At 46.6% G+C, this 25,775-nt stretch overlaps 1 protein-coding gene and 1 non-coding gene across 2 annotated transcripts in view; both read right to left on the bottom strand.

Moving 5' to 3' along the window:
* Positions 1-18,201, bottom strand: part of DNMT1 (DNA methyltransferase 1) — a 41,863-nt gene extending 23,662 nt beyond the window's left edge. Inside the window, exons 1-10 of the mRNA XM_054717450.1 lie at positions 18,122-18,201; positions 11,717-11,753; positions 10,915-11,022; positions 10,505-10,724; positions 9,078-9,153; positions 5,256-5,334; positions 4,293-4,327; positions 3,341-3,407; positions 1,468-1,502; positions 910-973 (exon numbers count right to left, since the gene is read on the bottom strand). Of these exons, the coding sequence (XP_054573425.1) occupies positions 910-973; positions 1,468-1,502; positions 3,341-3,407; positions 4,293-4,327; positions 5,256-5,334; positions 9,078-9,153; positions 10,505-10,724; positions 10,915-11,022; positions 11,717-11,753; positions 18,122-18,201 (801 nt within the window). The remainder of the gene's footprint in view (positions 1-909; positions 974-1,467; positions 1,503-3,340; positions 3,408-4,292; positions 4,328-5,255; positions 5,335-9,077; positions 9,154-10,504; positions 10,725-10,914; positions 11,023-11,716; positions 11,754-18,121) is intronic.
* On the bottom strand, positions 11,476-11,638 carry LOC114228495 (U1 spliceosomal RNA). The gene has a single exon (XR_003614647.2). It is a non-coding gene; the product is annotated as a U1 spliceosomal RNA (small nuclear RNA).
* Positions 18,202-25,775: the final 7,574 nt, after the last annotated feature.

The raw sequence follows: 25,775 nt of genomic DNA, 5'->3' as shown, positions 1-25,775 counted from the left end.
GCTCAATCCCAGTAGGGTGCCTGTAAGAGGCAGCTGACCAATGATTCTCTCTTATCAATGTTTCTCTCTCTCTCTCTCCTCACTCTGCAATAAAAACTTACACACGTGTGTGTGTGTGTGTGTGTATATATTTTTAATCCACAAAAAACATATGGAAGACTAGCAGGGAGGTTTGAACAGACTACACCTCAATATTATTGTGTTATGATGATGAGATTGTGCCAAAGTTTAAAAAGAGTTCTTTCCACCCTAGTGGGTTTGGCTCAGTGGATAGAGTGTTAGCTAGTGGATTGAAGAGTCCCGGGTTCAATTCTGGTCAAGGGCACATACCAGGGTTGCAGACTCAGTCCCCATCCCTGGTTGGGGCACATGCAATAGGCAACCGATCAATGTTTCTCTCTCCCCTAACCCCCTCCCACTTCCCTTCCACTCTTAAGAAAAAAAAAAAAATCAATGGAAAAATATCCCAGGAGGAGGATTAACAAAACATCAACAAAAAAGTTCTTGATGATATTTGTTGAAGGTTGAGAATGTGTTTCCTACCCTATTCTGCCTACCTTTTGGTATGTTTGAATATTTCCATAACAAAAGAGCAATTTTAAAAAAATTTTGTTTTCATTGATTTTAGAGAGAAAAAGAAAGAGAGAGAGAGAGAGAAACATCCATGTGTGAGAGAAACACTGAGTAGCTGCCTCCTATATGCCCCTGACCAGGGATTTAGCCGCCTGCAACCCAGGCATGTGTCCTGACCAGGATTAGAACTGATGACCTTCTGGTGCATGGGACTATGCTCAACCAACTGAGCCACACTAGCCAGGGCATAAAAAAGGCAACTGTTAAAAAGCCACTTTAACATTCCAGCCAATGGGATGCATAAAATGTGGTAACAGTGAAAAAACAGGGCCTTACCTTTTCATCCTCATCTTTTCCATCAGAATCCTGTGATTCTTTTTCAGTTTTCCGTTTGGCAGCTCTGCTGGTTAAACAAATATATGCCGAGTATTAGCTCAAAAAAACTAACCATATCGCCCGCTTGCATCAAACAAACCAACGCCTCCCTAAGAAAAAGCAAAATATTCAGAATACATCTGGGAAACAGATTCTTCCCATCCAAAAGAGAGCCACATGTCACGGTGGCTCTAAAGGCACATTGCTAACTTGTAATCCTGCAACGAGGCTTTCAGAAGCCCTTGTGACCCCTCAGGTGTGGAAGGGTCCGATGAGCGGTGCCGGAAGCTAAGGGATACCCATGACTGTGCAGACGAGTGCCACGGACATGCAGAAGGTAGGAAGTAAGAGGGCCCAGTTTGGTTTCTTATCCAACCCTGCCCCAACTAATCCAGTCTCCCAATAGCATCAGCAACTCCCTGTAAGCCTCTACATAGTCACAGGTCTCTAGAACAGTTACTTTAACAATTAAAAGTACACACAGCACAGCACAACGGTGCAAGCATTTTAACTACTTACAGGTCTCTGGATTGACTTCTGCGCCTCCTTTCATCCTGAGAGGGAGAAGCAGGGATGGAGAGATAAAGAGGGGGAGATTAGCCTCTGAGAAAGACCTAAACCAAACCTGACGTATCAGCTAGTGACTGCAGTATTGTGGAACTAAACAGAAGAATCTGGGCAGATATATGGGGTAAAGATGAGGCTTCAAATTTTTAACTCAGCTCCCTATACTCTACAACCAAGAGTTGATTAGGAGTTGGCAAACTATTTCTGAAAAAGACCTAAAACAACATTTCAGATTTGCAATCCACATGGTCTGTGCCACAACCATTTAACTCTGCTTCTGTAGCACAAAAGCAACCAGAGACAATATGTAAGTGAAAAGACATGACCGTGTTCCAGTAAAGCTTCATTCATAAAAATAGACAGAGGGCCGAGGCCGGTTTGGCTCAGTGGATAGAGCGTCGGTCTGCGGACTGGAGGGTCCCGGGTTCGATTCCGGTCAAGGGCATGTGCATTGGTTGCGGGCACATCCCCAGGTGGGGGGTGTGCAGGAGGCAGCTGGTCGATGTCTCTCTCTCATCGATGTTTCTAGCTTTCTATCCCTCTCCCTTCCTCTCTGTGAAATATCAATAAAATATAAAATAAAAAAATAGAGGGCCCGGCCGGCGTGGCTCAGTGGCTGAGCATTGACCTATGAACCATGGAGTCACAGTGTGATTCCCGGTTGGGGCACATGGTCAGGCTGTGGGCTCGATCCTTGGTGGGGGGGATGTGCAGGAGGCAGCTGATCAATGATTCTCTCTCATCATTGATGTTTCTATCTCTCTCTCCCTCTCCCTTCCTCTCTGATATCAAGAAATATTTAAAAAAAAAAAAAAAAAAAAAAAAGACAACACAAGGCCCTAGCTGGTTTCGCATCAGCCGAGGACTGAAGGGTCCCGGGTTCAATGCCAGTCAAAGAATCAAACCTTGGTTGCTGAGTCGATCCCCGGCCCTGGTTGGGATGCATGCAAGAGGCAATCAATCGATGTGTATCTCTCTCATATCGATTTTTCTCTCTCTCTCTGGCTCTCCCCCCTAAAACAAATCAATGGAAAAATATCCTCGGGGGAGGATTAACAACAACAAAAAGAGTCCTTTCCTTTTATAAGCAGTTTGTAAATATTTTTTAAAATATATTTTTATTGATTTCAGAGAATGAGAGGGAGAGATAGAAACATCAATGATGAGAGAGAATCACTTACTGGCTGCCTCCTGCACACCCCTTATTGGGAATCGAGCCTGCAACCTGGGCATGTGCCTTTGACCAGAATTGAGCCTGGGACCCTTTAGTCCGCAGGCCAACGCACACTATCCACTGAGCCAAATCAGCCAGGGCAGTTCTGTAAATATTTTAATAATATATCTGGAATTTGTTCATCATCGGAGTGAAGAGAGGGTAATGAGAATGAGTGAGGGTTGGCTAAAACACAGTTGGTCACAAGACGATAATTGCTGAAGGATTAGAAGAATATCAGAGTTTCCTTCCCTATTCTGCCTACTTTTTGGTATGTTTGAATATTTCCATAACAAAAAGCAATTTTAAAAAAATTTTGTTTTCATTGATTTTAGAGAGGAAGAAAGAGAGAGAGAAAAACCCATCCATGTGTGAGAGAAACATTGAGTAGCTGCCTCCTATATGCCCCTGACCAGGGATTTAGCCGCCTGCAACCCAGGTATGTGCCCTGACCAGGATTAGAACAGATGACCTTTTGGTGCATGGGACTATGCCCAACTAACTGAGCTACACTAGCCAGGGCACAAAAAAAGCAACTTTTAAAAAGCCACTTTAACATTCCAGCCAATGGGATATATAAAATGTGGTAACAGTGAAAAAACAAGGCCTTACCTTTTCATCCTCATCTTTTCCATCAGAATCTTGTGATTCTTTTTCAGGTTTCCGTTTGGCAGTTCTGCTGGTTAAACAAATATATGCCGAGTATTAGCTCAGAAAAACTAACCATATCGTCAACTTGCATCAAACAACAAACTAACGCCTCCCTAAGAAAAAGCAAACTATTCAGAATACATCTGGGAAACAGATTCTTCCCATCCAAAAGAGAGCTACATGTCACGGTGGCTCTAAAGCAGTGATTCTCAACCTTTTTAATGCCGCGACCCTTTAATACAGTTCCTCATGTTGTGGTGACCCCCAACCATAGAATTATTTTCATTGCTACTTCATAACTGTCATTTTGCTACTTTTAATGAATCGTAATGTAAATATCTGTGTTTTCCGATGGTCTTAGGCTCTACAGCAGCGGTTCTCAACCTGTGGGTCACAACCCACAGGTTGAGAACCACTAGCAGGGTCTCCTAAGACCATCGGAAAACACAGATATTTACATTACGATTCATTAACAGTAGCAAAATTACAGTTATGAAGTAGAAACGAAAATAATTTTATGGTTGGGGGTCACCACAACATGAGGAACTGTATTAAAGGGCATTAGAAAGATTGAGAACCACTGCTCTAAAGGCACATTGCTAACTTGTAATCCTGCAACGAGGCTTTCAGAAGCCCTTGTGACCCCTCAGGTGTGGAAGGGCCCGATGAGCGGTGCCGGAAGCTAAGGGATACCCATGACTGTGCAGACGAGTGCCACGGACATGCAGAAGGTAGGAAGTAAGAGGGCCCAGTTTGGTTTCTTATCCAACCCTGCCCCAACTAATCCAGTCTCCCAATAGCATCAGCAACTCCCTGTAAACCTCTACATAGTCACAGGTCTCTAGAACAGTTACTTTAACAATTAAAAGTACACACAGCACAGCACAATGGTGCAAGCATTTTAACTACTTACAGGTCTCTGGATTGACTTCTGCGCCTCTTTTCGTCCTAGAGGGAGAAGCAGGGATGGAGAGATAAAGAGGGGGGAATTAGCCTCTGAGAAAGACCTAGACCAAACCTGACGTATCAGCTAGTGACTGCAGTATTGTGGAACTAGACAATAGAAGAACCTGGGCAGATATATGAGGTAGAGATAAGGCTTCAAATTTTTAACTCAGCTCCCTATACTCTACAACCAAGAGTTGATTAGGAGTTAGCAAACTATTTCTGAAAAAGACCTAAAACAACATTTCAGATTTGCAATCCACATGGTCTGTGCCGCAACCATTTAACTCTGCTTCTGTAGCACAAAAGCAACCAGAGACAATATGTAAGTGAAAAGACATGACCGTGTTCCAGTAAAGCTTCATTCATAAAAATAGACAGAGGGCCTGGCCAGCGTGGCTCAGTGGCTGAGCATTGACCTATGAACCATGGAGTCACAGTGTGATTCCCGGTTGGGGCACATGGTCAGGCTGTGGGCTCGATCCTTGGTGGGGGGGATGTGCAGGAGGCAGTTGATCAATAATTCTCATTGATGTTTCTATCTCTCTCCCTCTCTGTTATCATTAAATATTTAAAACAAAATAGTGATCCTGTAAAATGGGTGCCTGCTTCCGAGAGTTATTAAAAGTCTCATTTTTGCCAAGAAAAGAAACAAAAAACAAAACACACACACAAAAAACAGAGGGCCCTAGATGATTTGGCTCAGTGGCCAGAGCATCAGCCTGCGGACTGAAGGGTCCTAGAGGTAGGAAGGAAAACAAGAAAAAGACTCCAACGTTTCTGGATGGGGTTGCCTTGCCCTGAGTCCAAGGATACATCTAACACCTTCTCAGTCACTTTAAGTCTATTAGACAGACCAAGTCTAAAGTCACAATTATCAGCAAATGTACCCAAAAAAGGCAGAGTGAAGAAACTTTAGAGCTAGCTCTACCTGCTCTTTTTCTTCTTCATCGCCAGAACTGTCCAAATTGGCTCTTCCAGGGTCTTCCTCGGATCTCCGTTTAGTAGGGCTATCAAACAGTAAAGCCAACCGTTAGCTTGGCCAGACCTTAGACCTCCAGCAGGTGTGGATGGAATTACATGCCTCCCACCCTCCTTAGGGCAGATTCAGGGCATGGATGCCCTCTTCCCTCCAAGGAGAGGCCTTCATCGTTAGGATGTTGAAAGAGGCTTTAAATTTAATATTTCTTTGAGTGATATAGAATATCTCCATTTTGCAAATCCTAAGAAATTGTGAATCTAGACACTGATCATTGGCTGTTGGTATCACAGAAGAGACATTACATGCCTCTGATGAAGTCTACAGAGCCATCTATGAAGAAGTCTCAAAAAAAAAAAAAAAAAAAAAAAAAAAAGCCCGGGTGAGCCCAAGTGGCCCTGGGTCTGGGAGAGGCCAAGCGTCCCTGGGTCCGGGTGAGACCATGTGTCCCTGGATCCGGGTGAGGCCACGTGCACCTAGGCCCGGGTGAGCCCAAGTGGCCCTGGGTCTGGGAGAGGCCAAGCATCCCTGCGTCCGGGTGAGACCATGTGTCCCTGGATCCGGGTGAGGCCTCGTGCACCTAGGCCCGGGTGAGCCCAAGTGGCCCTGGGTCGGGGAGAGGCCAAGCGTCCCTGGGTCCGGGTGAGACCATGTGTCCCTGGATCCGGGTGAGGCCTCGTGCACCTAGGCCCGGGTGAGCCCAAGTGGCCCTGGGTCTGGGAGAGGCCAAGCATCCCTGGGTCCAGGTGAGACCATGTCCCCAGGATCCGGGTGAGGCCTCGTGCACCTAGGCCCGGGTGAGCCCAAGTGGCCCTGGGTCTGGGAGAGGCCAAGCATCCCTGCGTCCGGGTGAGACCATGTGTCCCTGGATCCGGGTGAGGCCTCGTGCACCTAGGCCCGGGTGAGCCCAAGTGGCCCTGGGTCTGGGAGAGGCCAAGCGTCCCTGGGTCCGGGTGAGACCATGTGTCCCTGGATCCGGATGAGGCCTCGTGCACCTAGGCCCGGGTGAGGCCACGTGCCCCTGGGTCTGGGAGAGGCTAAGCGTCCCTGGGTCCGGGTGAGACCATGTGTCCCTGGATCTGGGTGAGGCCTCGTGCACCTAGGCCCGGGTGAGCCCAAGTGGCCCTGGGTCTGGGAGAGGCCAAGCGTCCCTGGGTCCGGGTGAGACCTCGTGCACCTAGGACCGGGTGAGCCCAAGTGGCCCTGGGTCGGGGAGAGGCCAAGCGTCCCTGGGTCCGGGTGAGACCATGCGTCCCTGGATCCGGATGAGGCCTCGTGCACCTAGGCCCGGGTGAGCCCAAGTGGCCCTGGGTCTGGGAGAGGCCAAGCGTCCCTGGGTCCGGGAGAGACCATGTGTCCCTGGATCCAGGTGAGGCCTTGTGCAACTAAGCCCGGGTGAGGCCACGTGCCCCTGGGTCTGGGAGAGGCCAAGCGTCCCTGGGTACGGGTGAAGCCAGATCCTGGGTCCGGGTGAGGCCGTGCGCCCCTGGATCCATCCGGGTGAGGCTGGGTCCCAGGCCCGGGTGAGACCACGCGCCCCTTGGGTATGGGTGAGGCCACGTGCCCCTTAGTCTGGGTGACGCCGTGCCCCTGGGTTCGGCCGAGACCAAACCAGAGGGAGTCGGACCTCCGTTACCACCATTTGTCCACCATCCAGAGCTGAGGGGTCAGTGCTGACATGTACACATAAGGAACTACTGGACATCGAAATTGGGTCTCAAAAGAACTGTTGGTCCAGGGGGAAGCTCGCTACAGATTGATTCATTTGCCTGTCAGCATAAATATTATTGCTCGTCTCACATTCAGTTCTTATTAGTATATATCTAGTGACATATGATCTCGTTCATCTAGAGGAAATGATGAACAACATAGACTGAGGAACAAGAACAGACCAGAAGCAAGGAGGCATCGATCGGACTATCGGGCCTCAGAGGGAGCATAGGGGAGGGTAGGGGGAGGGTGGGGGGAGGGGGAGAGTTCAACCAAAGGACCTGTATGCATGCATATAAGCCTATCCAACGGTTAAGTTCAACAGGGGATTGGGGCATGCGTGGGGAGAGGGGTGGGATGGGAATGGGGGGATGAGGACAAATATGTGACACCTTAATCAATAAAGAAATTTAAAAAAAATAAAAATAAAAAAAATAAAAAAAAAAAAAAAAAAAGGCTGGAATTTGATCAAGCCTCTAGACCTAAATACCAGATTATAGGAAAACTGAAATAAGAGAACACGTTAACCACCAAGGATACAAACAGATCTAGAAACTCTATTGGACAAATGACCCACCTTTTTTTCCCTTCAAATAAATGGCAAGAAAATAAGGAATCTAACTTGAAAGGCTTAAGGAACAAATCAACCGAACACTTCGTTTGCTACACAAGGGAAATGTGAACACTGGCTATGTATATGACAGTAAGGAACTGTTACACTTTACAAGGCATGAAAATAGTATGCTATGTCTTTTTAACTAAATGTTAGCAATTATAGTAAAATATAAATTAAAAGTTTGTCAGAGAAAGAGACCTCTTTGCCTGGAAATCTACTGAAATATTTATGGATAAGATGACATGTTTGGATTTGTTTCCAATCCAGTTGGGGGGACATGGGGGAACATGGAGTTGTAATCCACTTGGAGTAACCCAGTTGGAATGTATGGGGTGTAAATGAAATGACGGCCAGGAGCTATTAACTGGTAGCACTAGGTGACAGGTTATTTGGGGGTGCATTTTACTATCCTAAATTTTTTTAAAGTTTCCTATAGTTAAGAATAAAAATAAATGAGGTATTCAGAAATGCCATTCATACAAGGATATAAATACAGCATAGGGAATACAGTCAATAATCTATATTCTATATATATAAAAGCCTAATATGCTAAGTGTCCCTTCAACTGTTTGACCAGTTGCTATGACATACACTGACCACAACAGGGCCAGTAGGTTAGCTTGCTCCTGGGGTACAGCCAATCAGGACTGTGCAAGACAGGCCAGACACGCCCTGGAGTCCTCCCGCGGTCCCTCCCTGGCCCCGATAGTGCACTGGTGGGGTCCCTCAGCCTGGCCTGTGACCTCTTGCAATCTGGAACCCCTCAGGGGATGTTGGAGAGCCAGTTTTGGCCCAATCCCCACAGGCCAGGCCGAAGGACCCCACCAGTGCACGGATTCATGCACCGGGCCTCTAGTACTATATAGGCAGTCCTTGGGTTACATCGGACTTGACGTACGTCATTTCATGGTTACGTTGCCATCTCCCATTTATTTATTTTAAAAAGTTCCATCATTTTGATGTATGTACATATGTACTTTATGTTTTTTATTATTTACTGTATTTACCACAAGTAAAGGTCAGGAATTGTTATCTTTCTTTTAAATTTTTTTTATTGTTTCACTTCATTACTACTGTGTATGTGCTCCATGTGAGTGACATAGGTGCTTATGAAGGTGGGTTCCGACTTACAGCGAAAATTGAATCATAGGAACGGATCTCCGACGTAACCCGAGGACCTACTGTAATAACTATGTATGGTGCCAGGTGGGTACTCAAAATATCAGGGGAATACTTTATAAAGTTTCTGATTGTTTTAGTTTCAGGTGTACAGCATAGTGGTTAGACAAAATATTGAATGTAAAAAAATATACTGTTCAAAAATATACTGTTCTAATAAACAAAACTGCACAGGCAAACCTATGCAACATGGAAAGTCTAATTCCATATATGTTTTACAGAAGCAGTTAGCCCTAAAAAAGGCAGCTGTCAATTCATTATATACTGACCCCCTTGTGAAATGAGAGGTGATGGTGGTCTGCCTGGTAGACTGCCTTGTAATCCTGGGGCTAGGTGAGACTTCAGCTGTTTAAAAAAAAAAAAAAAAAGCCACATGAATAAAAAAGTTTACAGCAAAGGTGCAGTTCTTCAGCTTCACCACGTTAATGAAGAGGATTAGGTGTCCTTTTCTGTACTCTAATCAACAACTGTCTTGATAAAATTGGCAATCAGGCCCTAGCCAGTTTGGCTCAGTCGAGTGTCAGCCTGCAGACCAAAGGGTCCCGGGTTCGATTACAGTCAAGGGCACGTAGCTTGGTTGCAGGTTCCCCGGCCCTGGTCAGGGTACATGCAGGAGGCAACCAATCGATGTGTCCCTCTCACATCAATGTTTCTCTTTCTCTTTCCCACTCTCCCTAAAAAATTAATGGAAAAATATCCTCCAATGAGGATTAACAACGAAACAAATTGGCAATCAGCACCGACCTGCTAGTGTTACACACACTCTTACTGAGGGGCCAACCCTGAACCAGACAAGGAACCTGAACCGTCAAAGAGTGAAGGAGCTAAGCTCTGGCCCGTTTCTCAGTGGTTAGAGCATCAGCGTGTTCATCTGAGGTTCGATTCCCAGTCAAGGGCATCTGCCTGGGTTGCAGGTTCAATCCCTGGCTCCAGCCGAGGCTTGTGCAGGAGGCAACCAGTCTATGTGTCTCTCACACAGATGTTTCTCTCTCTCCTTTCCTCCCTCTCTTCCACTCTCTCTCAGAAGTATTGGAAAAAATATCCTCTGGTGAGGATTAAAAAAAAAAAGCGGCCCAGCTGGAGTGGCTCAACGGTTGACTATCAACCCAGGAACCAAGAGGTCACAGGTTTGATTACCAGTCAGAGCACACGCCGGAGTTGTGGGCTGGATCCCCAGTAGGGGGTGTGCAGGAGGCAGCCAATATCAATGTTTCTCTGTCTCTATCTCCTTCCTCTCTCTCTGAAAATCAGTATTAAAGAAAATATATTTTAAAATGTTGAAAAAAAATTAAAAAGTGAAGTGGCTGAGAGCTGGACCTGAGCTCAAGTCCATGCTCTTTTGTGTGTAAAGATTCCAGAAGAGTTACTTTGACTACAAACTGGGAAGGAGTCTAAAAATAAATGTTTAGCTTCAATAGGCACATTAACAGAAGTAATTTAAGTATTAGTAGTTCCTGTTACCTTATACCTCAAACTTAGCCATGTTTTGAGATCTAATGCCCAAGACTTGGTCAAAAACAAAATTTAGATTAGTATATACCTAAGCTAGTTAGGAAGTATAATTTACTAGTTAGGGGTATACACAAGAAACAAACCAAGAAGTACTGCCCAGGAGGTCTATGACTCCAGGTCTGACTGCCCCCTTCTTTATGTGATAACAGTTTCCATCAAGGTCAAACGAGTTAAGGCCTCTTACACTTGGTCTCTCCATCAGACTTGCTTCTCCTGGGCGTGCAAGGTTTGGACATGGATTTTGGTGACTTGTTTTCCTCTGCCATTCTCACTCTGCGGTCCTCACCACTTGAATGACTCCCGTTTTCTAGACATCCATTCACTTCCCGACTGAAAGGATGAGCTCCGTTCTCCAAGGACAAATCTTTATTTAAAAGGGATTTGACTTTAGCCAGGTAGCCCTCCTATAGCAGGAAAGGATAATTTAAGTAGCAGTGAATGCAAACAAGTGGCAGTAAGAGAATAAGGAAACAAACGCATCTCCTTTATAACTATCGGGTAACAAGGGGAGCTGGGGATTACTCCACCTCCCTGGTCACAGACAAGCTGCATGAGAGGAGACGCTTTCTAGATGTCGGGATGCTGAAAACTTACCTCTGATAATTCTTCTTTATGTAATTTCGTTTCCAAATCACATAACTGATTCTTTATTTCTGTTTGCAGAAATTCATGTAAGAGATTCAATTTCTCCTTCACACACTCCTAAGGGAAGGATACAGGTTTAGAAGTCCCCAAACTCCCAAGCTACTAACTAATGGACATTATAATACACAATTATGCTGTCTGGTCACATAACAATGACTGAATGGCAGGCAATGCTGACTGCCAAAAACCTAAGTATTCACCAAGACACTTCCGTGATGTTTCCATTAAGATCCTATCACATCATTTCCAGAATGATGAAAAATAGAAAAGGTCAGAGGTGAGCCAGAGACATACATGGCACATTAGAACAAAACTGTGCTTCTGAAAACAGTGCGACCAAGACAAGTTATAGTTCAGAACTGATGGTTTGGAACTCAGATTGGTCAACTTGTCAACAAGTTACCAAAAGTCAACTAGTATTAGCAGTATTAACAAAGCACATTAAACAAGAAGAATATTTCCAAGTTATCTCAAAACTTATGGAAAAAACCGATTCCACCTAAACTTTTTCAGGGGAGAGCATGAACACAGTTGCCCGCTTCTATGAATTATGCAGTTGAGTTTCCCACATTTGGGGAAACTGCAAAGGCCAGCACATCCAGAGTGCAATGGGTAAGCCTCACCCTGGGAAAACCACCTTCCTGACCAGGGTATCTCCCTGCCAGATAAGTATCCCCTTAATCTTTTTACAAGCTACAGAGTGATCCGTCAGTCACATTTGGTAGTAAAAATGTTTTAAGATAGTGATTACCTTTTCTGTTAAGCTATCTCTTTCCAAATCTTTGAGCCTGTGGAAAGAAAAATAAGGGAAAAGGAAAAAACACTTATTAAGCAACTTTGTTTACCTATTAAGAATTAGTACCACAGTTTTAAAGAACTTTGGAAATAAATTTAACCTACATGAGTGTTAGGAAAAAAAAAAACATAGTGCCCCCCCACCCCCATGTCTAGAATGCCTCTTTTTTGATTGAAGTGAGGTCCTCTTTTGGGGGGTAGTTTCTTTTAATGATGGTGAGAGATGATACAGGAGAGTTTTATAACAATACAGGGGTGGTAAAAAGTAAATGTGCAGTTGTAATACAACTAAATACAGTAATAATACAAGAATAAACTATTTCCTGTACTCACAACTGTAAACCTACTTTTGCCCACCAGTATATATAATTTTAAAAGGTACTGGGAAAGGAAGCAGGTCAGAGTTGGGTCCTTCTGTAAATTAAGTGACCTACAGGTGGTCTTTCTCTAGTTGGATCTGAGAAGAGCCAATAAGAAGGTACACCTTCCTATTGTGGTCAGTGTCAGAACGAGAGAACCAGAGGCACAGGATGCCGTGGGGAATAGACAGCTAACATTCCTAAAAGCTGAGGCTAACGAGGACTGTATGAAACAGGGGGATTAAGGCAGCAGGGGTGCCCACACAAAGGGGGAGAGGCATGAAGTTAGAAGACTTGGCTGGCACCTGGCCCAAACGCTCATCCTTTGGAATGTTTGTACCTAAACATTCAGAAGTGCAGAACTGTCATGAGTCTGGCTGGAAATCAGGGTCTGATTTGATTACTGAAGAGGTTATCTTGCTTCTTTGGGGGAAGGGAGAACAAGAATAAAGGAACAAGAAGACACCCAGGAAAGGTGGAGAGGCTGCTCCTAGTCTAAGTGCTGACTGTGGGCAGTGGGGCGACAAAAGGTCTAACCTTTAGGGCGAGCAACAGTCAGTGGAGTGGCAGCACACTGGGCAGGGGCTAGGCCTCAACTTGCTTCTGGATCTTCCGGCCCAGCACCCACAGACTAGGTACTCAGTTATCACTAGCCCAAAGGGCAGGAACAGAGCTTTTCCTGAGGGCAAGTGTTATCAGCACAGCCAGGAATTTGAGCAATCGGCTTTGTTGGACCAATACCTTACAGTAGCTGTTCAAGTGGATGTGGACCCTGCTTCTAGTTTTGATCGTCACTCACATCTGTGAGTACTTACTACATGCCAGGCCCTATTCCAGGCAACGAGCTGGGTGACTGGACACAGGCATTGCCAGGTAGGGACCTCCTGACTTAGGTGGTCAGGAAAGGCCTTTCTGTAGCAAAAACTCTCAGCAGACTGCAGCTACAGTGGTAGTACAGATGACCCTTAAACAACATGAGTTTGAACTGTACAGGTCCACTTATATGTATTTTTTTCAAAATACTATAACCATATTTTTCTTATGATTTTAATAATTTTCTTTTCTCTAGCTTCCTTTACTGTAGGAATATAGTATCTATATATATAAAAGCCTAAGTGACGGTTATGGATGACCGGCCAGTAGCTATGACGCGCACTGACCACCAGGGGGCAGACGCTCAACACAGGAGCTGCCCCTTGGTGGTCAGTGGGCTCCTATAGCCAACCTCCTGCAGCCAGCCAACCTCCCATGGTCCCTCCCCCCAGCCGGCAGGCCCCCATTGGACCCGATCGCCGGCCAGGCCGAGGGACTCCACCCGTGCACGAATTTGTGCACCGGGTCGCTAATTAATAGATAACATACACAACATATGTGTTATTCAACTGTTTATGTTATCCATAGGCTTCTGGTTAACAGTAGGCTATTAGCCCTGGCTAGTCTGGCACAGTGGACAGAGCATTGGCCTGCGGACTCGGTCCTTAGTAGGGGGTGTGCAGGAGGCAGCCAATCAATGATTCTCTTTCATCACTGATGCTGCTATCTCTCTCTCCCTTCCTCTCTGAAATAAATAAAAATATTTTAAAAAAGCAGACAGTAGGCTATTAGTTAAGTTTGTGGGAGTCAAAAGTTAAACTCGAGCCCTGGACAGTGCTGCTCAGTGGTGTCAGCCCATGCACCAAAGGGTTGTGGGTTTAATTCCCAATCAAGGGCACCTACCTGGGTTGCAGGTTCGATCCCCCACCTGGGTACAGAGGGCAACTAACCAACGTATCTCTGTCACACTGATGTGTATGTCTCTCTCTCTTCTCGCTCTCCCTCCCTCTCTTCCACTCTAAAAATCAGTGGAAAAATATCATCGGGCCCAGGCGGTATGGCTCAGTGATTGAGCGTCAACCTATGAAACATGAGGTCACAGTTTGATTCCAGGTCAGGGCACATACCCAGGTTTGGGGCTCAATCTCCAGGTAGGGCATGCAGGAGGCAGCCAATCAATGATTCTCTCTCATCATTGATGTTTCTATCTCTTTCTCCCTTTCCCTTCCTCTCTGAAATCATAAAAATATATATGTATTTTTAAAAACACAGTATCCGAGAGAGATAGTGGGTAGAGATGGAAGAGGATATAGGGGGGATAAATGGTGATGGGAAATAAAAGAAAATGAATATAGTATCAGAAATTCAAAACTCTTTGGTGGGGAAAAAGGAGAGTAACCAGGCTACGAGTTTTAGAAATGATGTTTCAGTGAGCAGCAGCTACCCAGATGGCTATTCAGCAGCTAGAAATTAAAACTGGCTCTCCCGTGAGGGTTCAGAAGTGGAGGTATCTATCTCCAGCAGGCACCCCAATTGCTGAAAGTAGAAGTCCCACAACCAGAAGAGATAAGGGGCCAAAAATGAAAGAAAGGGGATGGGGAAGTGGGGTCATCAGGGAAGAAAGAGGCTCCCTGGTAGTAGACAGCAACACAAAAACCAAGGATACAAAGAATTAAGAAGCAGTGCACTGAGTTGAAAGAAGACAGAATGCCACCTCAACCCTAAAGAAAAGGATGCCCAAGCGAGAGGAGGAGCGGACAGCTGGCAGAAAAGCTAGGTGGCAGTTGAAAGAGCAAGTCCAGACCGACTTCTATTCTACAAGAAGCCAGGAAAAAAGGAAGTTTGGAACAAGCCGGCATAGATCTCCTCTCTACACAATGCTGCTACCTGCCTCAGTATAAGATGAGCATGTTAGTGCTTTAAATTATGTTCCTCTAATGCAGTGGTCAGCACACTGCGGCTCGCGAGCCACATGCGGCTCTTTGGCCCCTTGAGTGTGGCTCTTCCACAAAATACCACGTGCGGGCGCGCACGTACAGTGCGACTGAAACTTCGTGGCCCATGCGCAGAAGTCGGTTTTCGGCTCTCAAAAGAAATTTTAATCGTTGTACTGTTGATATTTGGCTCTGAGTTTGCCGACCACTGCTCTAATGGAAATAAATGATACAGCGAAGCACGTGATAAGCACTGTAGGTTTCTGGGCAGGTGCTGCTCTACCATGTTTACACCTGTGAGCTCAGTTAGTCTGCATAAGGCCTTGGTAGAACAGGCATCTCCGCCCCCTTTTACAGATAAAGCACCAAGCGGTTAGCCACACAGCTGCACGTGGCGGGGTGGGATTTGAACCCCAGAGGTCTGCGCCTCTAGAATCCTACTGCAGGGAGAACTGGAAGAGGTTAAGTCAGCTTTTCCCTATCCAATACCTCCTCAGCAGGAGCCATGAAACTGGTTCAGAACTTCTAAGACCTGGCTTAATCTAATCTCAGAATGACTAGCAGATAAGAAAGCTGTCATAATTACAAAGGCTAATTGGAGTTGCGCCAAGGTTGCTAGAATCATGTGTAAACCCAGGCTTCATTAAAGGGGAAAGTTTGACATGCAAGCATTTGAGAGTTTACTGTACACCAAACTGCAGATACAATGAATAAGGAAAACATGCTCCGACAATAAATTAACTCCAGAGTTGCAAGGCCGCAGGCGAGGTGCACTAACACCCTTTTCCAATGTGGGGGAAGGCGGCTGTCTTTCTGAATACAATCTTAAGAATAAAGGGACGAAGCCCGGCCTCACATTGGTCACTCTGCACGGTCTCGTTCCCCGAGAACCTAAAAGGCGGCCTGTGTGGCTTGTGAGAAGAACACAAGATGACTCAGGCAAGAGGACAGGAATTCTGGACTTCAGGCCAAGTGTACCAGACGGTGGGGGTGAGGGGAGCAGAGAGGAAAGGGGCAGGAAAACCACTGGATCCAACTTATTTGTAAGAGGATGAGTTTCCACTTACAGAAAACAGACCTGAGTGGCAACAGGAAGACAAGTGGAAGACTATCACTTTTCTATACAAATGATGGCAGCTTGGGCCGAGTAAGAAAAATCAAATGGAAAAATGTGGCTTGTTCTGAAAAGCACGCTTTTTAGAAGACTTAAGGTAATATTTTTTATTTTAATATATTTTTATTGACTTCAGAGAGGAAGGGAGAGGGAGATAGAAACATCAGTAATGAGAGAGAATCACTGATCAGCTGCCTCCTGCACGCCCCCCACTGGGGATCGAGCCCACAACCCAGGCGTGTGCCCTTGGCCGGAATCGAACCCAGGACCCTTCAGTCCACAGGCTGACACTATCCACTGAGCCTAACCAGCTAGGGCAGGTAAGTAATACTTCAATAAAGAAGTTAAAGACCAATCATTGAAAATACTTTGTAGTTTCTTTACATATGTAATGGAACTAACTATATGCGCATTTTAAAAGAAGCTGCCATAGAAACACAAGTTAGCAAAAATGACAGAAATGCAAAAATAAGGACGGGTTCTAAACTCTGCTCCTACAGTATTCTAACGCACTTAGGTTCCTGTCATAGAACAGATTACTCATCTCTACTTTTCATAAGCCAAGAAGCGTTCTACCTGCATTTATAAATCGAAGTTTAAGGGAGTGTTTAGTGCCACGTCTGTGTATTTCGCACACTGAAATTCAAAAGGTAAGAAAGGCTGTTGAGAGGATCTCATAAGCTGACAATTTCAACGTCTACCACGTGGGTCTAAAGTAGAAATCTGAAAAAGCTCCATACCTACAGTAGGCAATTCTAGAGAAAATGGCAGATTTAACCCTCACCTAACATTCAAGTTTAGTCAAGCAAGACAGCGGCCTGGCCCAATAAAAACCCTGAGCCCGCGAGGTCAGCCAACACAATGCTAACATGTGGGCCGTTCTGTGGCAGGCATATTCTCATTAGCTCCAATGCCACTTTATAATGCATATTAATTAATAACCCTAGTCTGCAGGTACAGCTTGTTTATGGCACTTGCCCCAAGTCAAACCAGCCAGGAGAGGTAGAGTCCTCGCCATCAGAATAAAGGCCCCATCATCTCCGTATTGGGTCTGACATCATGAGGCCAGACACTTCCATAATTCCATTTCCAATCTAAGTCATGTTATATCTTGGCGGGCAGGGGGAGGGGAGGAATAAAGATGCAGATTCTTCAAAAACACTCCCCCCTCTGTGCTGCTTAAAAAGTATTTGGATGTGGAAGGAAGGAGGGCATATGTAATAACTTTCAACAATAAAGATTTTTAAAAAGTGTTTTGACGATTTTTTTTTAATCCTCACCCGAGGATAAAACTGATTTTTAGAGCGAGGGAGAGAAACATCAATGGGTTGCCTTCTGTGTGCGCTCCGATTGGGGAAATCGAACCCACAACCTAGGTAGGTGTCCTATCGGGGAACCGAGCCCATAACCTAATCGAGCCCAGGACGGAGCTCCAACCAACTGAACCACCAAGAGGAGCAGAATTACTAGAAAAGCCTACTCAGTCTTCATGCTGCCGGAGCCCTGGCCCCCGTTGCATGGCAAGTTTTTTCCAGAATACGGACTTCCCGGCAGTTGGAGATGGACGGAGCCTCCCAAAAAAGACGGCACTCGCAAACCTGAGCCCCAACCCGCGACGTCTGCCTTTGGTGGTCGCCATCGGGATGTGGGTGCGGAACGCCAAGAGGGTTCCCTGAAACACCCTGAAGCCAGGTCGGCCAGGCCCCTCGACCCCCCACAGTGTGCACCGGAAGTGGAGGCCAAAGTGCCGGGCCGAGTGGTGGCTCGGCCGTGGGCTGCCCACTTCCTGTACGACCAAGCTGGAGACAAGCCGGGCGGCTGTTCTGGGAAAGGGATCCCTGAAGCAAACTCGGGAGTTTGCTCTACTCTGAGGTCAGAGGAGACCCCAAGTTCCTAGTCACGAGGGAACTGTGAAGGGCTTTGGCCCATTTTTGGCGCCAAACCGCCGGAGACGCGCGCCAAACTGCCCGAGATGCGCGCGACCGGAAGTCCAACCCTACGGGCGCCAACTGCCGCCAAGCAACCCCACGCATGCGCGCCCGTCTGTCAGCAGCAGCCAAGGGCTACCCAGAGGGGAAGCACCCCCTGCACCCCCAGCGACATGCCACCCCACGGAGCTCGCGGTCCCCTGCAGCACCTACCGCCTGCGGACATCGTCCGGCAGTGAGATGGCCCGGGAGGCCAGCGCGGGCACCCGAGCCGGGGCGGTTCGAGCAGGCATCTTGGAAGCTGCAACAGAGGTGTCGGCAGCACAGGCAGCTCTGGCTTTTCGCGCGGAAACCGACAGGGAGGGGCTGGCGGAGGTGGCGCGTACCACCCCGGCCCGGGCATGGGGGAATGCGGGACGTACCATGCTGAGAGAGCTTGTAACAGTTGCGGACAGACAGAGTGGAGCCTGCTGTGCCCATGGGGTGCGCATGCGCGAGACGGAGGTGCACCCCCGCGTGGAGCAGTGGACTTGTCCAAGATCCAGCGTTTGCTCCAAGCTTTTTGCCTGAGACAGTCATTCATTCATTCTTTCCAGTATGCTGGGAATAAAAAAGGGAGGATCCCCACGGGATTCAAGCATGTAGGCCTTGGATTCAAGTTCTCAGTTCCAATTCCATTTCTACATGTTTGCTCGCTATAAGGACCTTGGGCAGGTCATTTGGATCCAGCCTTAGTTTCCTCATCTATAACAAGGAGCTAGGCCCTAGCCGGTTTGGCTCAGTGGATAGAGTGTGGGCCTGCGGACTGAAGGGTTCTGGTCAGAGCACATGCTCGGGTTGCCGGGCTCATAGGGGGCGTGCAGGAGGCAGCCGGATCAATGATTCTCATCATGGATGTTTCTATCACTCTCTCCCCCTTCCTATGTGAAATCCGTAAAAAAATGTATATAATAAAAAAGAGCTAGCCCTGGTCGCTGTGGTTTAGAGCATCAACCCACGCACTCCCGGGAAGGTTGTGGCAAGGTCATACCTGTGTTGCAGGTTCGACCCTCGCTCCCATTAGGGCCCATGCCAGAGGCAATTGATTAGTATCTCACATTGAGGTTTCTGTCTCTCCTCCTTCCTCCCTCCCTTCCACTCTCTCTAAAAATCAATGGAAATATTAAAGGGGGAGGGGGGAAGGCTAATAGCATCTACTCCAAAAAATTATCAGGATGTATAACTAGCACCAAGGATCTCCATTTAGGGAGACCCGGGCCACTTCTACAGCCTGTATGTTTAAAAAGGCACCTTGTTTGAGTGGCTCAGTTGGTTGACCGTCCTCCAGTGCACCAGGATACCTGGATTGCAGGTTTGAGTGCACAGAAGGCAACCGATTGAAGTTTCTCTTTCTTTCCCTTCCTCTCTCTAAGAACGTCCTGGAGTGAGGGCTTAAATAAATAAGTAAAAGGGTATTTTGTTTTGTTTTGTTTTAGAGCACCAGAACCTGGGGGAAGGATAGTTTTCAACAAATGCTGCAGGGAAAACTGGATATTCATATGCAAAAGAATGAAGTTAGACCCTTACTTAATACCATATGTAAAAATTCACTCAAAATGGATTAAAGACCTAAATGTAAGGCCCGAACCTATAGAACTCCTAGGAGAAAACCTGAGGGGGGCAGCTTCACAACAATGGGATTGACAATGATGTCTTGGTATGATACCAAAAGCACAAACAATAAGAACTATAATTGACAAATGGGACTACATCAAATTTAATTTATATACAGCAACGGAATCAATCAACAAATGGCAACCTATGGAATAGGAGCAAATATTTGCAATCCATATATGCCATAAGGAGTTAACATCCAGAGTATATAAAGAACTACAATTCAGACAACCGGATTTAAAAAATGGGATAGGATTTGCATACACATTTCAAGTTCCTTTTTTTTTTTTTTATTCATCACTGTGATTTATTTGTCTTCATAATTAAAAAAACTTTGTACAAGATGACTTTTTTGTGTGTGTGACAAAAGTTGAAAAATTTACAAGGCAATGATGTCAGTATTTGCATATACATGCAAAAATGCTATGAGGAAGTGGAGATAAAAACTTAATGTACAATATGTAATTTTATTCTGTCTAGGTATATATGTGGATGCAGGATTTGTAATGTGCACCATTCTGACATCGTGTCTGACATGTGCAACATAAATACTCCTGGGTTCAAGTTCCTTTTGAAATAAAAGATACACAAATGACCAATAAACATATGAAAAGATGGTCAACAACACTAACCATCAGGGAAATGCCGATCAAAACTACAATGAAATATCTCATACCCATGAGGAAGGCCATTATCCAAATTGAAGTTTGACAAAGATGTAGAGTTCGGAACCCATGTGCACTGTTAATAGGGATGTAAAATGATGCAGAAGCTACAGAAAAGTGTGGAAGTTCCTCAAAAAATAAAAATAGAACTACCATATGATCCAGCAATCCCACTTCTGGGTATATATTCAGAAGAATTGAAAACAGGATCTTAAAGAGATATTTGCATACCCAGTTTGATCATTGCATCATTATTCACAGTAGCCAAAAGGTGGAAGCAACCCAAGTGTCCATTGCTAGGTGAGTGAATAAAGAAAATGTGGCACCCTAGCCAGGTTTGCTCAGTGGATAGAGCATCAGCCCAAGGACTGAAGGGTCCTGGATTCGATTCCAGTCAAGGGCACATGCCCGGGTTGTGGGCTCGATCCCCAGTAGGGAGTGTGCAGGAGGCAGCTGACCAATGATTACCTCTCATCATTGATGTTTCTATCTCTCCTCCCTCTCTGAAATCAATAAAAATATGTTTTAAAAGAGAAAATAAAATGTGTCATAGCCCGGTTGGCATGGCTCAGTGGTTGAGCGTCAACCTATGAACCAGGAGGTCATGCCTGGGCACATGTCAGGGCACATGCCTGAGTTTCAGGCTTAGTCCCCATTGGGAGGTGCGCAGGAGGCAGTGATCGGTGATTCTCATCATTGATGTTTCTATCTCCCTCTGCCTTCCTCTCTGAAATCAATAAAAATATTTTAAGTGTGGCATATACATACAATGGAATATTATTCAGCCTTCGTATTGTTATTAATATTAATTATTGTTAATATTATTATTCAGTGCAGCTGTAGAAGGGGGGGAACTCTTGCCCTTTGTGACAGCATGGATGGACCTGGAGATTATTGTGCTGGGTAGAACATGCCAGTCAGAGAAGGACGGGTACCATGTAATTTCACTTTATGTGGAATCTAATGAACAGGATAAACTGATGAACAGAATGGAACCAGAGGCATGGGTACGTGGAACAGACTGACAAATGTAGGGGGGAAGGGGGAGGGGGACTGGATGAAAGAAGGTGAAGGGATCAGCCAAAGAACATATATGCATAACCCATGGATACAGACAATAGAGTGATGAAGGCCAGGTGAAGGGTGGCAGGGTGGGTGGAAGTAAGCAAAAGATGGAGGGGGGGAGGATCGGGATATCTGTAATAGTGTCAACAATAAAACAACAAAAGAACTAATTCTTAGACAAATTGTCAAAAGTCAATGCTTCTATCTCCATTGTAACAGTCAATTCAATCAATATAGATTTTTAAAAGAGTTTTAAACAAATGATTTGTGTAATTGTTTTTCTCTTAATAACCTATAAAGGATGCTCACTTCAAGATTATTACTTTAAAAAAAAAAAAAGGAAATCCTGGCCTTTGAAACAACCTGATGAACCTTGAGGTCATTATGGTAAGTGAAATAAGCCAGTCTCAAAAGGCAAATACTGTAGGATTCCACTTATTGGAGATATCTAAGGTAGTCAAACTCGGGTAGAGAAAGAACTATGGTGACTACCAGAGGCTAGTGGGAGGGCAGAAAAGGGAAGTTGTTCAATAGAGCGGAGTTTGTTTTACAAGATGAAAGTGCCAGAGATCTGTTGCACAACAGAGTGTATGTACTTAACAATGCTGTTCTGTATTATAGTACAGCATGTAAATACTGTAGATGGTAAATACTATTTTTTACCACAATAAAAAACCCACAAAAAAAGGCTTATCTTATTGTTTATTTTTGTTTGTTTTTAGGGCTGAGGTTGGTTTTTTTTTTAAAGTACTTTATCTGCCATAACAGAAGCACCAGAACAGAGTTAAAAATAATGATATAGCTTTACGTTTTTATATTACAGAATGTGTAAATGAATGTGTTCATAAACACAAACATACACCTAGTTTCCACAGCAGCTGGTAGGGAGGGGTGGGCCTGGCCAGCAGCGGACCTTAGGCCCTCTGGTTGCTACGGGTTACCCACCCATGGCAAGATCCAGGAGAATGGAAATATTAGAACTAAAGTTAATAACTATTAATTTAATATTTAATCAGCACTTATGTACTGCACCAGGCTCTTTAGAGAAGTTATTTCATTCTTAAGCATTAAGGGAGAGATCAGGACCCCATTTCCCGTGGCCTAGGATAGTTATTACAACTGAGCCCGGCTCAGAGGCTGCTGACCCAAGATCATAAACTCGGGGACCAGTAAGCAGCAGGGACCATGATCTCAGGTGTCTTTAGCTCCAGAGCCTGCATGCAAAAGAGCCTGCTGTCAGGCCCTGGGATGCCAAAGGGACAGCACTGGGGGAAGTGGACTGAGGAGAGGGGCAGAAAGTGAGTGGCAGATAGAAGACAATCTGACCAGAGTGAGGCTCAAGTCCCACAGACCTGTCAGGAGCCTGCATCTGGGCCCCTAGCCCACCTGAGGAAAAGGGGTGCTCACAGGACCAGAAGGGAGGTGAGGGAAGGGGAGACATCAGCAGACCAGCTGCTGTTCAGGGGCCTCCGCTGCCGGCCAGGGGCCTCCGCTGCCGGCCAGGGCCCTCCGCTGCCGGCCAGGGCCCTCCGCTGCCGGCCAGGGGCCTCCGCTGCCGGCCAGGGGCCTCCGCTGCCGGCCAGGGGCCTCCGCTGCCGGCCAGGGCCCTCCGCTGCCGGCCAGGGCCCTCCGCTGCCGGCCAGGGGCCTCCGCTGCCGGCCAGGGGCCTCCGCTGCCGGCCAGGGGCCTCCGCTGCCGGCCAGGGGCCTCCGCTGCCGGCCAGGGGCCTCCGCTGCCGGCCAGGGGCCTCCGCTGCCGGCCAGGGGCCTCCGCTGCCGGCCAGGGGCCTCCGCTGCCGGCCAGGGGCCTCCGCTCACAGGAGAGCACTGTACTTATTGGAGGCTCCCCTCAGGTGGGTTACCTTTATAATCCTTTAGCCAGCAGATAATTGACCCATTTTACAGAAAGAGCAAAGGCTCAGGGACATAAAGACTTGCTCAAGAGCCCGAACAAGTTGGTGCCAAAGCTGGGCTTCCAGCCCAACTGGACCTGCTCTCAAGTTGCTCAGGGGCAAAAAGCCAGACGTCATCTCTAACTCGTCTCCTCCCCTCACATGCAAAGCATGAGGAATCTCTTAGTTCTTCCTCTGAAATTTAGCCCAGGTCTTTCTGCTTATTTCCTCTGCCACCGCCTCAGCCCAGACTGCCATCGTCACTCACCCGGACTATTCTAGCAGCCTTCTCTCTGACCCCCCCAGACCCCTGTATCCAAAGACCTTAAAATTTTTTTTTTTTTTTTGGAACATGCCATTTTCCTCTTCCCCACTAAAACTCTCATAGTCCTTGAACTAAAACTTAGCCCTTGAACTAAAATCTAAGTATTTTACTCCATTTACAAGGGTCCTGCCTGAAGGCCTCTCCTTCTTCCTCTCGCTGAGCTCCAACTTTGACCCACTTTTAGTCTCTCAAGCTCTTCTGTGCCCCAGGGCCTTTGCCTTTGCTGTCACTTCTGTCCAGGCCACTTTTTTTTTTTTTAATCCTCTCCTGAGGATATATATATATATTTTTTATTGATTTGAGAGAGACACACAGAGACATCGATATGAGAAATATCGATCCACTGCCTCCCCTACGTGTCCTGACCAGGAATCAAATCTGCAACCTGGGTATGTGCCCTGACTGGGAATTGAACTCGCCACCTTTTGGTGTATTTCGGGATGATGCTCCAACCCACGGAGCCACACTGGCCAGGGCACCCAGGCTACTCCTCCGGGAGAGTCACACAACTCAAAGTTTGCTGCTACCCAAAGGCTTCTCCCTGACCACCTGGAAGCAACCCCTCACCACCACCCGTCACTCTATCCCGTCACCCAGTTCCTTCATAGCGTTTACTGTCAGAGATTCTCTTTACATCTGTTGTAGTCTGTCTGCTCCATTAGAACAGAGCAGGGATCAGCACGTTTTTCTATAAAGGATCAGGTGGTAAATGTTTCAGGTTTTGTGGGTCCTCTCTCTCTGTTGCAGCCACTCACTCCTGCCATTATAGCATGAAAACAGCCATAGACAATACATAAGTGAATAGGTATGGCTGTCCCAATAAGAGTCCAGCATCCTTCCTGGGCTGTATTTACCAAAACAGATGGTGGGCCAATCCCTGCAAAGGTTATGAGCTCCAGATGGCAAGTACTGGTCTGCCTCCTTCACAGCTGATGCTCCAAGGACTCATCCACAGGAATCTAAATATCAGTTGAATTAATATATAGGACAGGGAGGTGCCTGATGCAAATGTTGGTAGGTATCAAGCCGTTTTCTCCCCCAGAACAATGTAATTTCCATTTTACAAACAGGGAAACTCAGGCCCAAATCAGCTCAGGTTTGTCTCTAACCCATGAGTCACCTGCTTCATCCAGAGTTTTTAGCTAAAAAAAAAAAATCAGCTAAATCAACGGAGAAAGGATACTCATGGCTTCAGGAACCTCCACAGTGACTGGTTGGGCCCCCAGAGACTCCCTCTCCCACCTAGAAATGGGCTCCTCCCTTTAGCAAGACTGGAACTTCCAGAAGAAACCAGGTTCAGCTCATGTGGGCATTCACTCCACCTCCACCTCTTGGTAGTGTTCACAAACCCCTCAGGAGAAAAGACTTGTCAGGCCCAAGCTCCCTGCTTCCAGCCTCCAGCTATAAGGAAGAAGAGGCCAGCATCAGCCCAACGGGCCAGGGCTGGTGAGGGGGTGGTCACAATCTTGAGCCAAGGTCAGCCAGAAGGTCAGCGCTGAGTCATGCCCACATGCTGGGGAATTAGTCACAGCCACCAAGGTCTCTCGCCTGGAGCAAAGCCCAGCAGCCTCAAGGATTGCTGCCAAGCTAGGTGGCTTTGTTGTTGTTTTTTTTCAAACAGTCCTGAGTCAGTTAGCTGATCTTCCCTGGCCCAGGCCACCTTCACCTCTCTCCTGAACACTGGCCCGGCATCCTTCCTGGGCTGCCATTCAGCTCTCCCCCACCTATTCTCTACATGGCAGTGGGAGGGATCTTTTCAGAATCCTAATCTGATCCTGCCATCTCCTCCCTAGCCCATCCCACACACCTAGATGGCTTCTCAGGGCACTTAGGGTAACCCCAACCCCTACTAACCTAGCCCCGCCACTCCTTTGCTCACCCCAGCTGAGCTACATCCTGGATACTTCCAGCCCCTTCTTGCCTAAGACCTGTGGTAGCCACCCTCTAATGGGGCCCGCGACATCTCTTGCCTCTCAAGATTCATGCCCTTGTGGAGTCGTCTCCCACAGAATCAAGGCCGGTCTGTGTGGCCAAGAGAATCCGGTAGGAGTCAAGGCATGTGACTTCTGAGACTAGGCCATAGAAGCCATCACCACACAAGCTTGTTCTCACGGAGGAAGCCAGACACCATGCTGTAAGGATGCTCAAACAGCCCTACAGGGAGGTCCATAGGAAGAGGAACCAATTTCTCAGCCTGGTGAGTGAGCCACTTTAGAAGTGCTCCTCCAGCCTCAGTCAAGCCTTCAGATGACTGCAGCCCCGGCCAAT

The sequence above is a fragment of the Eptesicus fuscus genome, chromosome 6 (genome assembly GCF_027574615.1).
Source record: "Eptesicus fuscus isolate TK198812 chromosome 6, DD_ASM_mEF_20220401, whole genome shotgun sequence".
NCBI lineage: Eukaryota > Metazoa > Chordata > Mammalia > Chiroptera > Vespertilionidae > Eptesicus > Eptesicus fuscus.
Note: the sequence above shows the minus strand (reverse complement) of the source record. Positions and strands in the feature narration are given on the sequence as shown.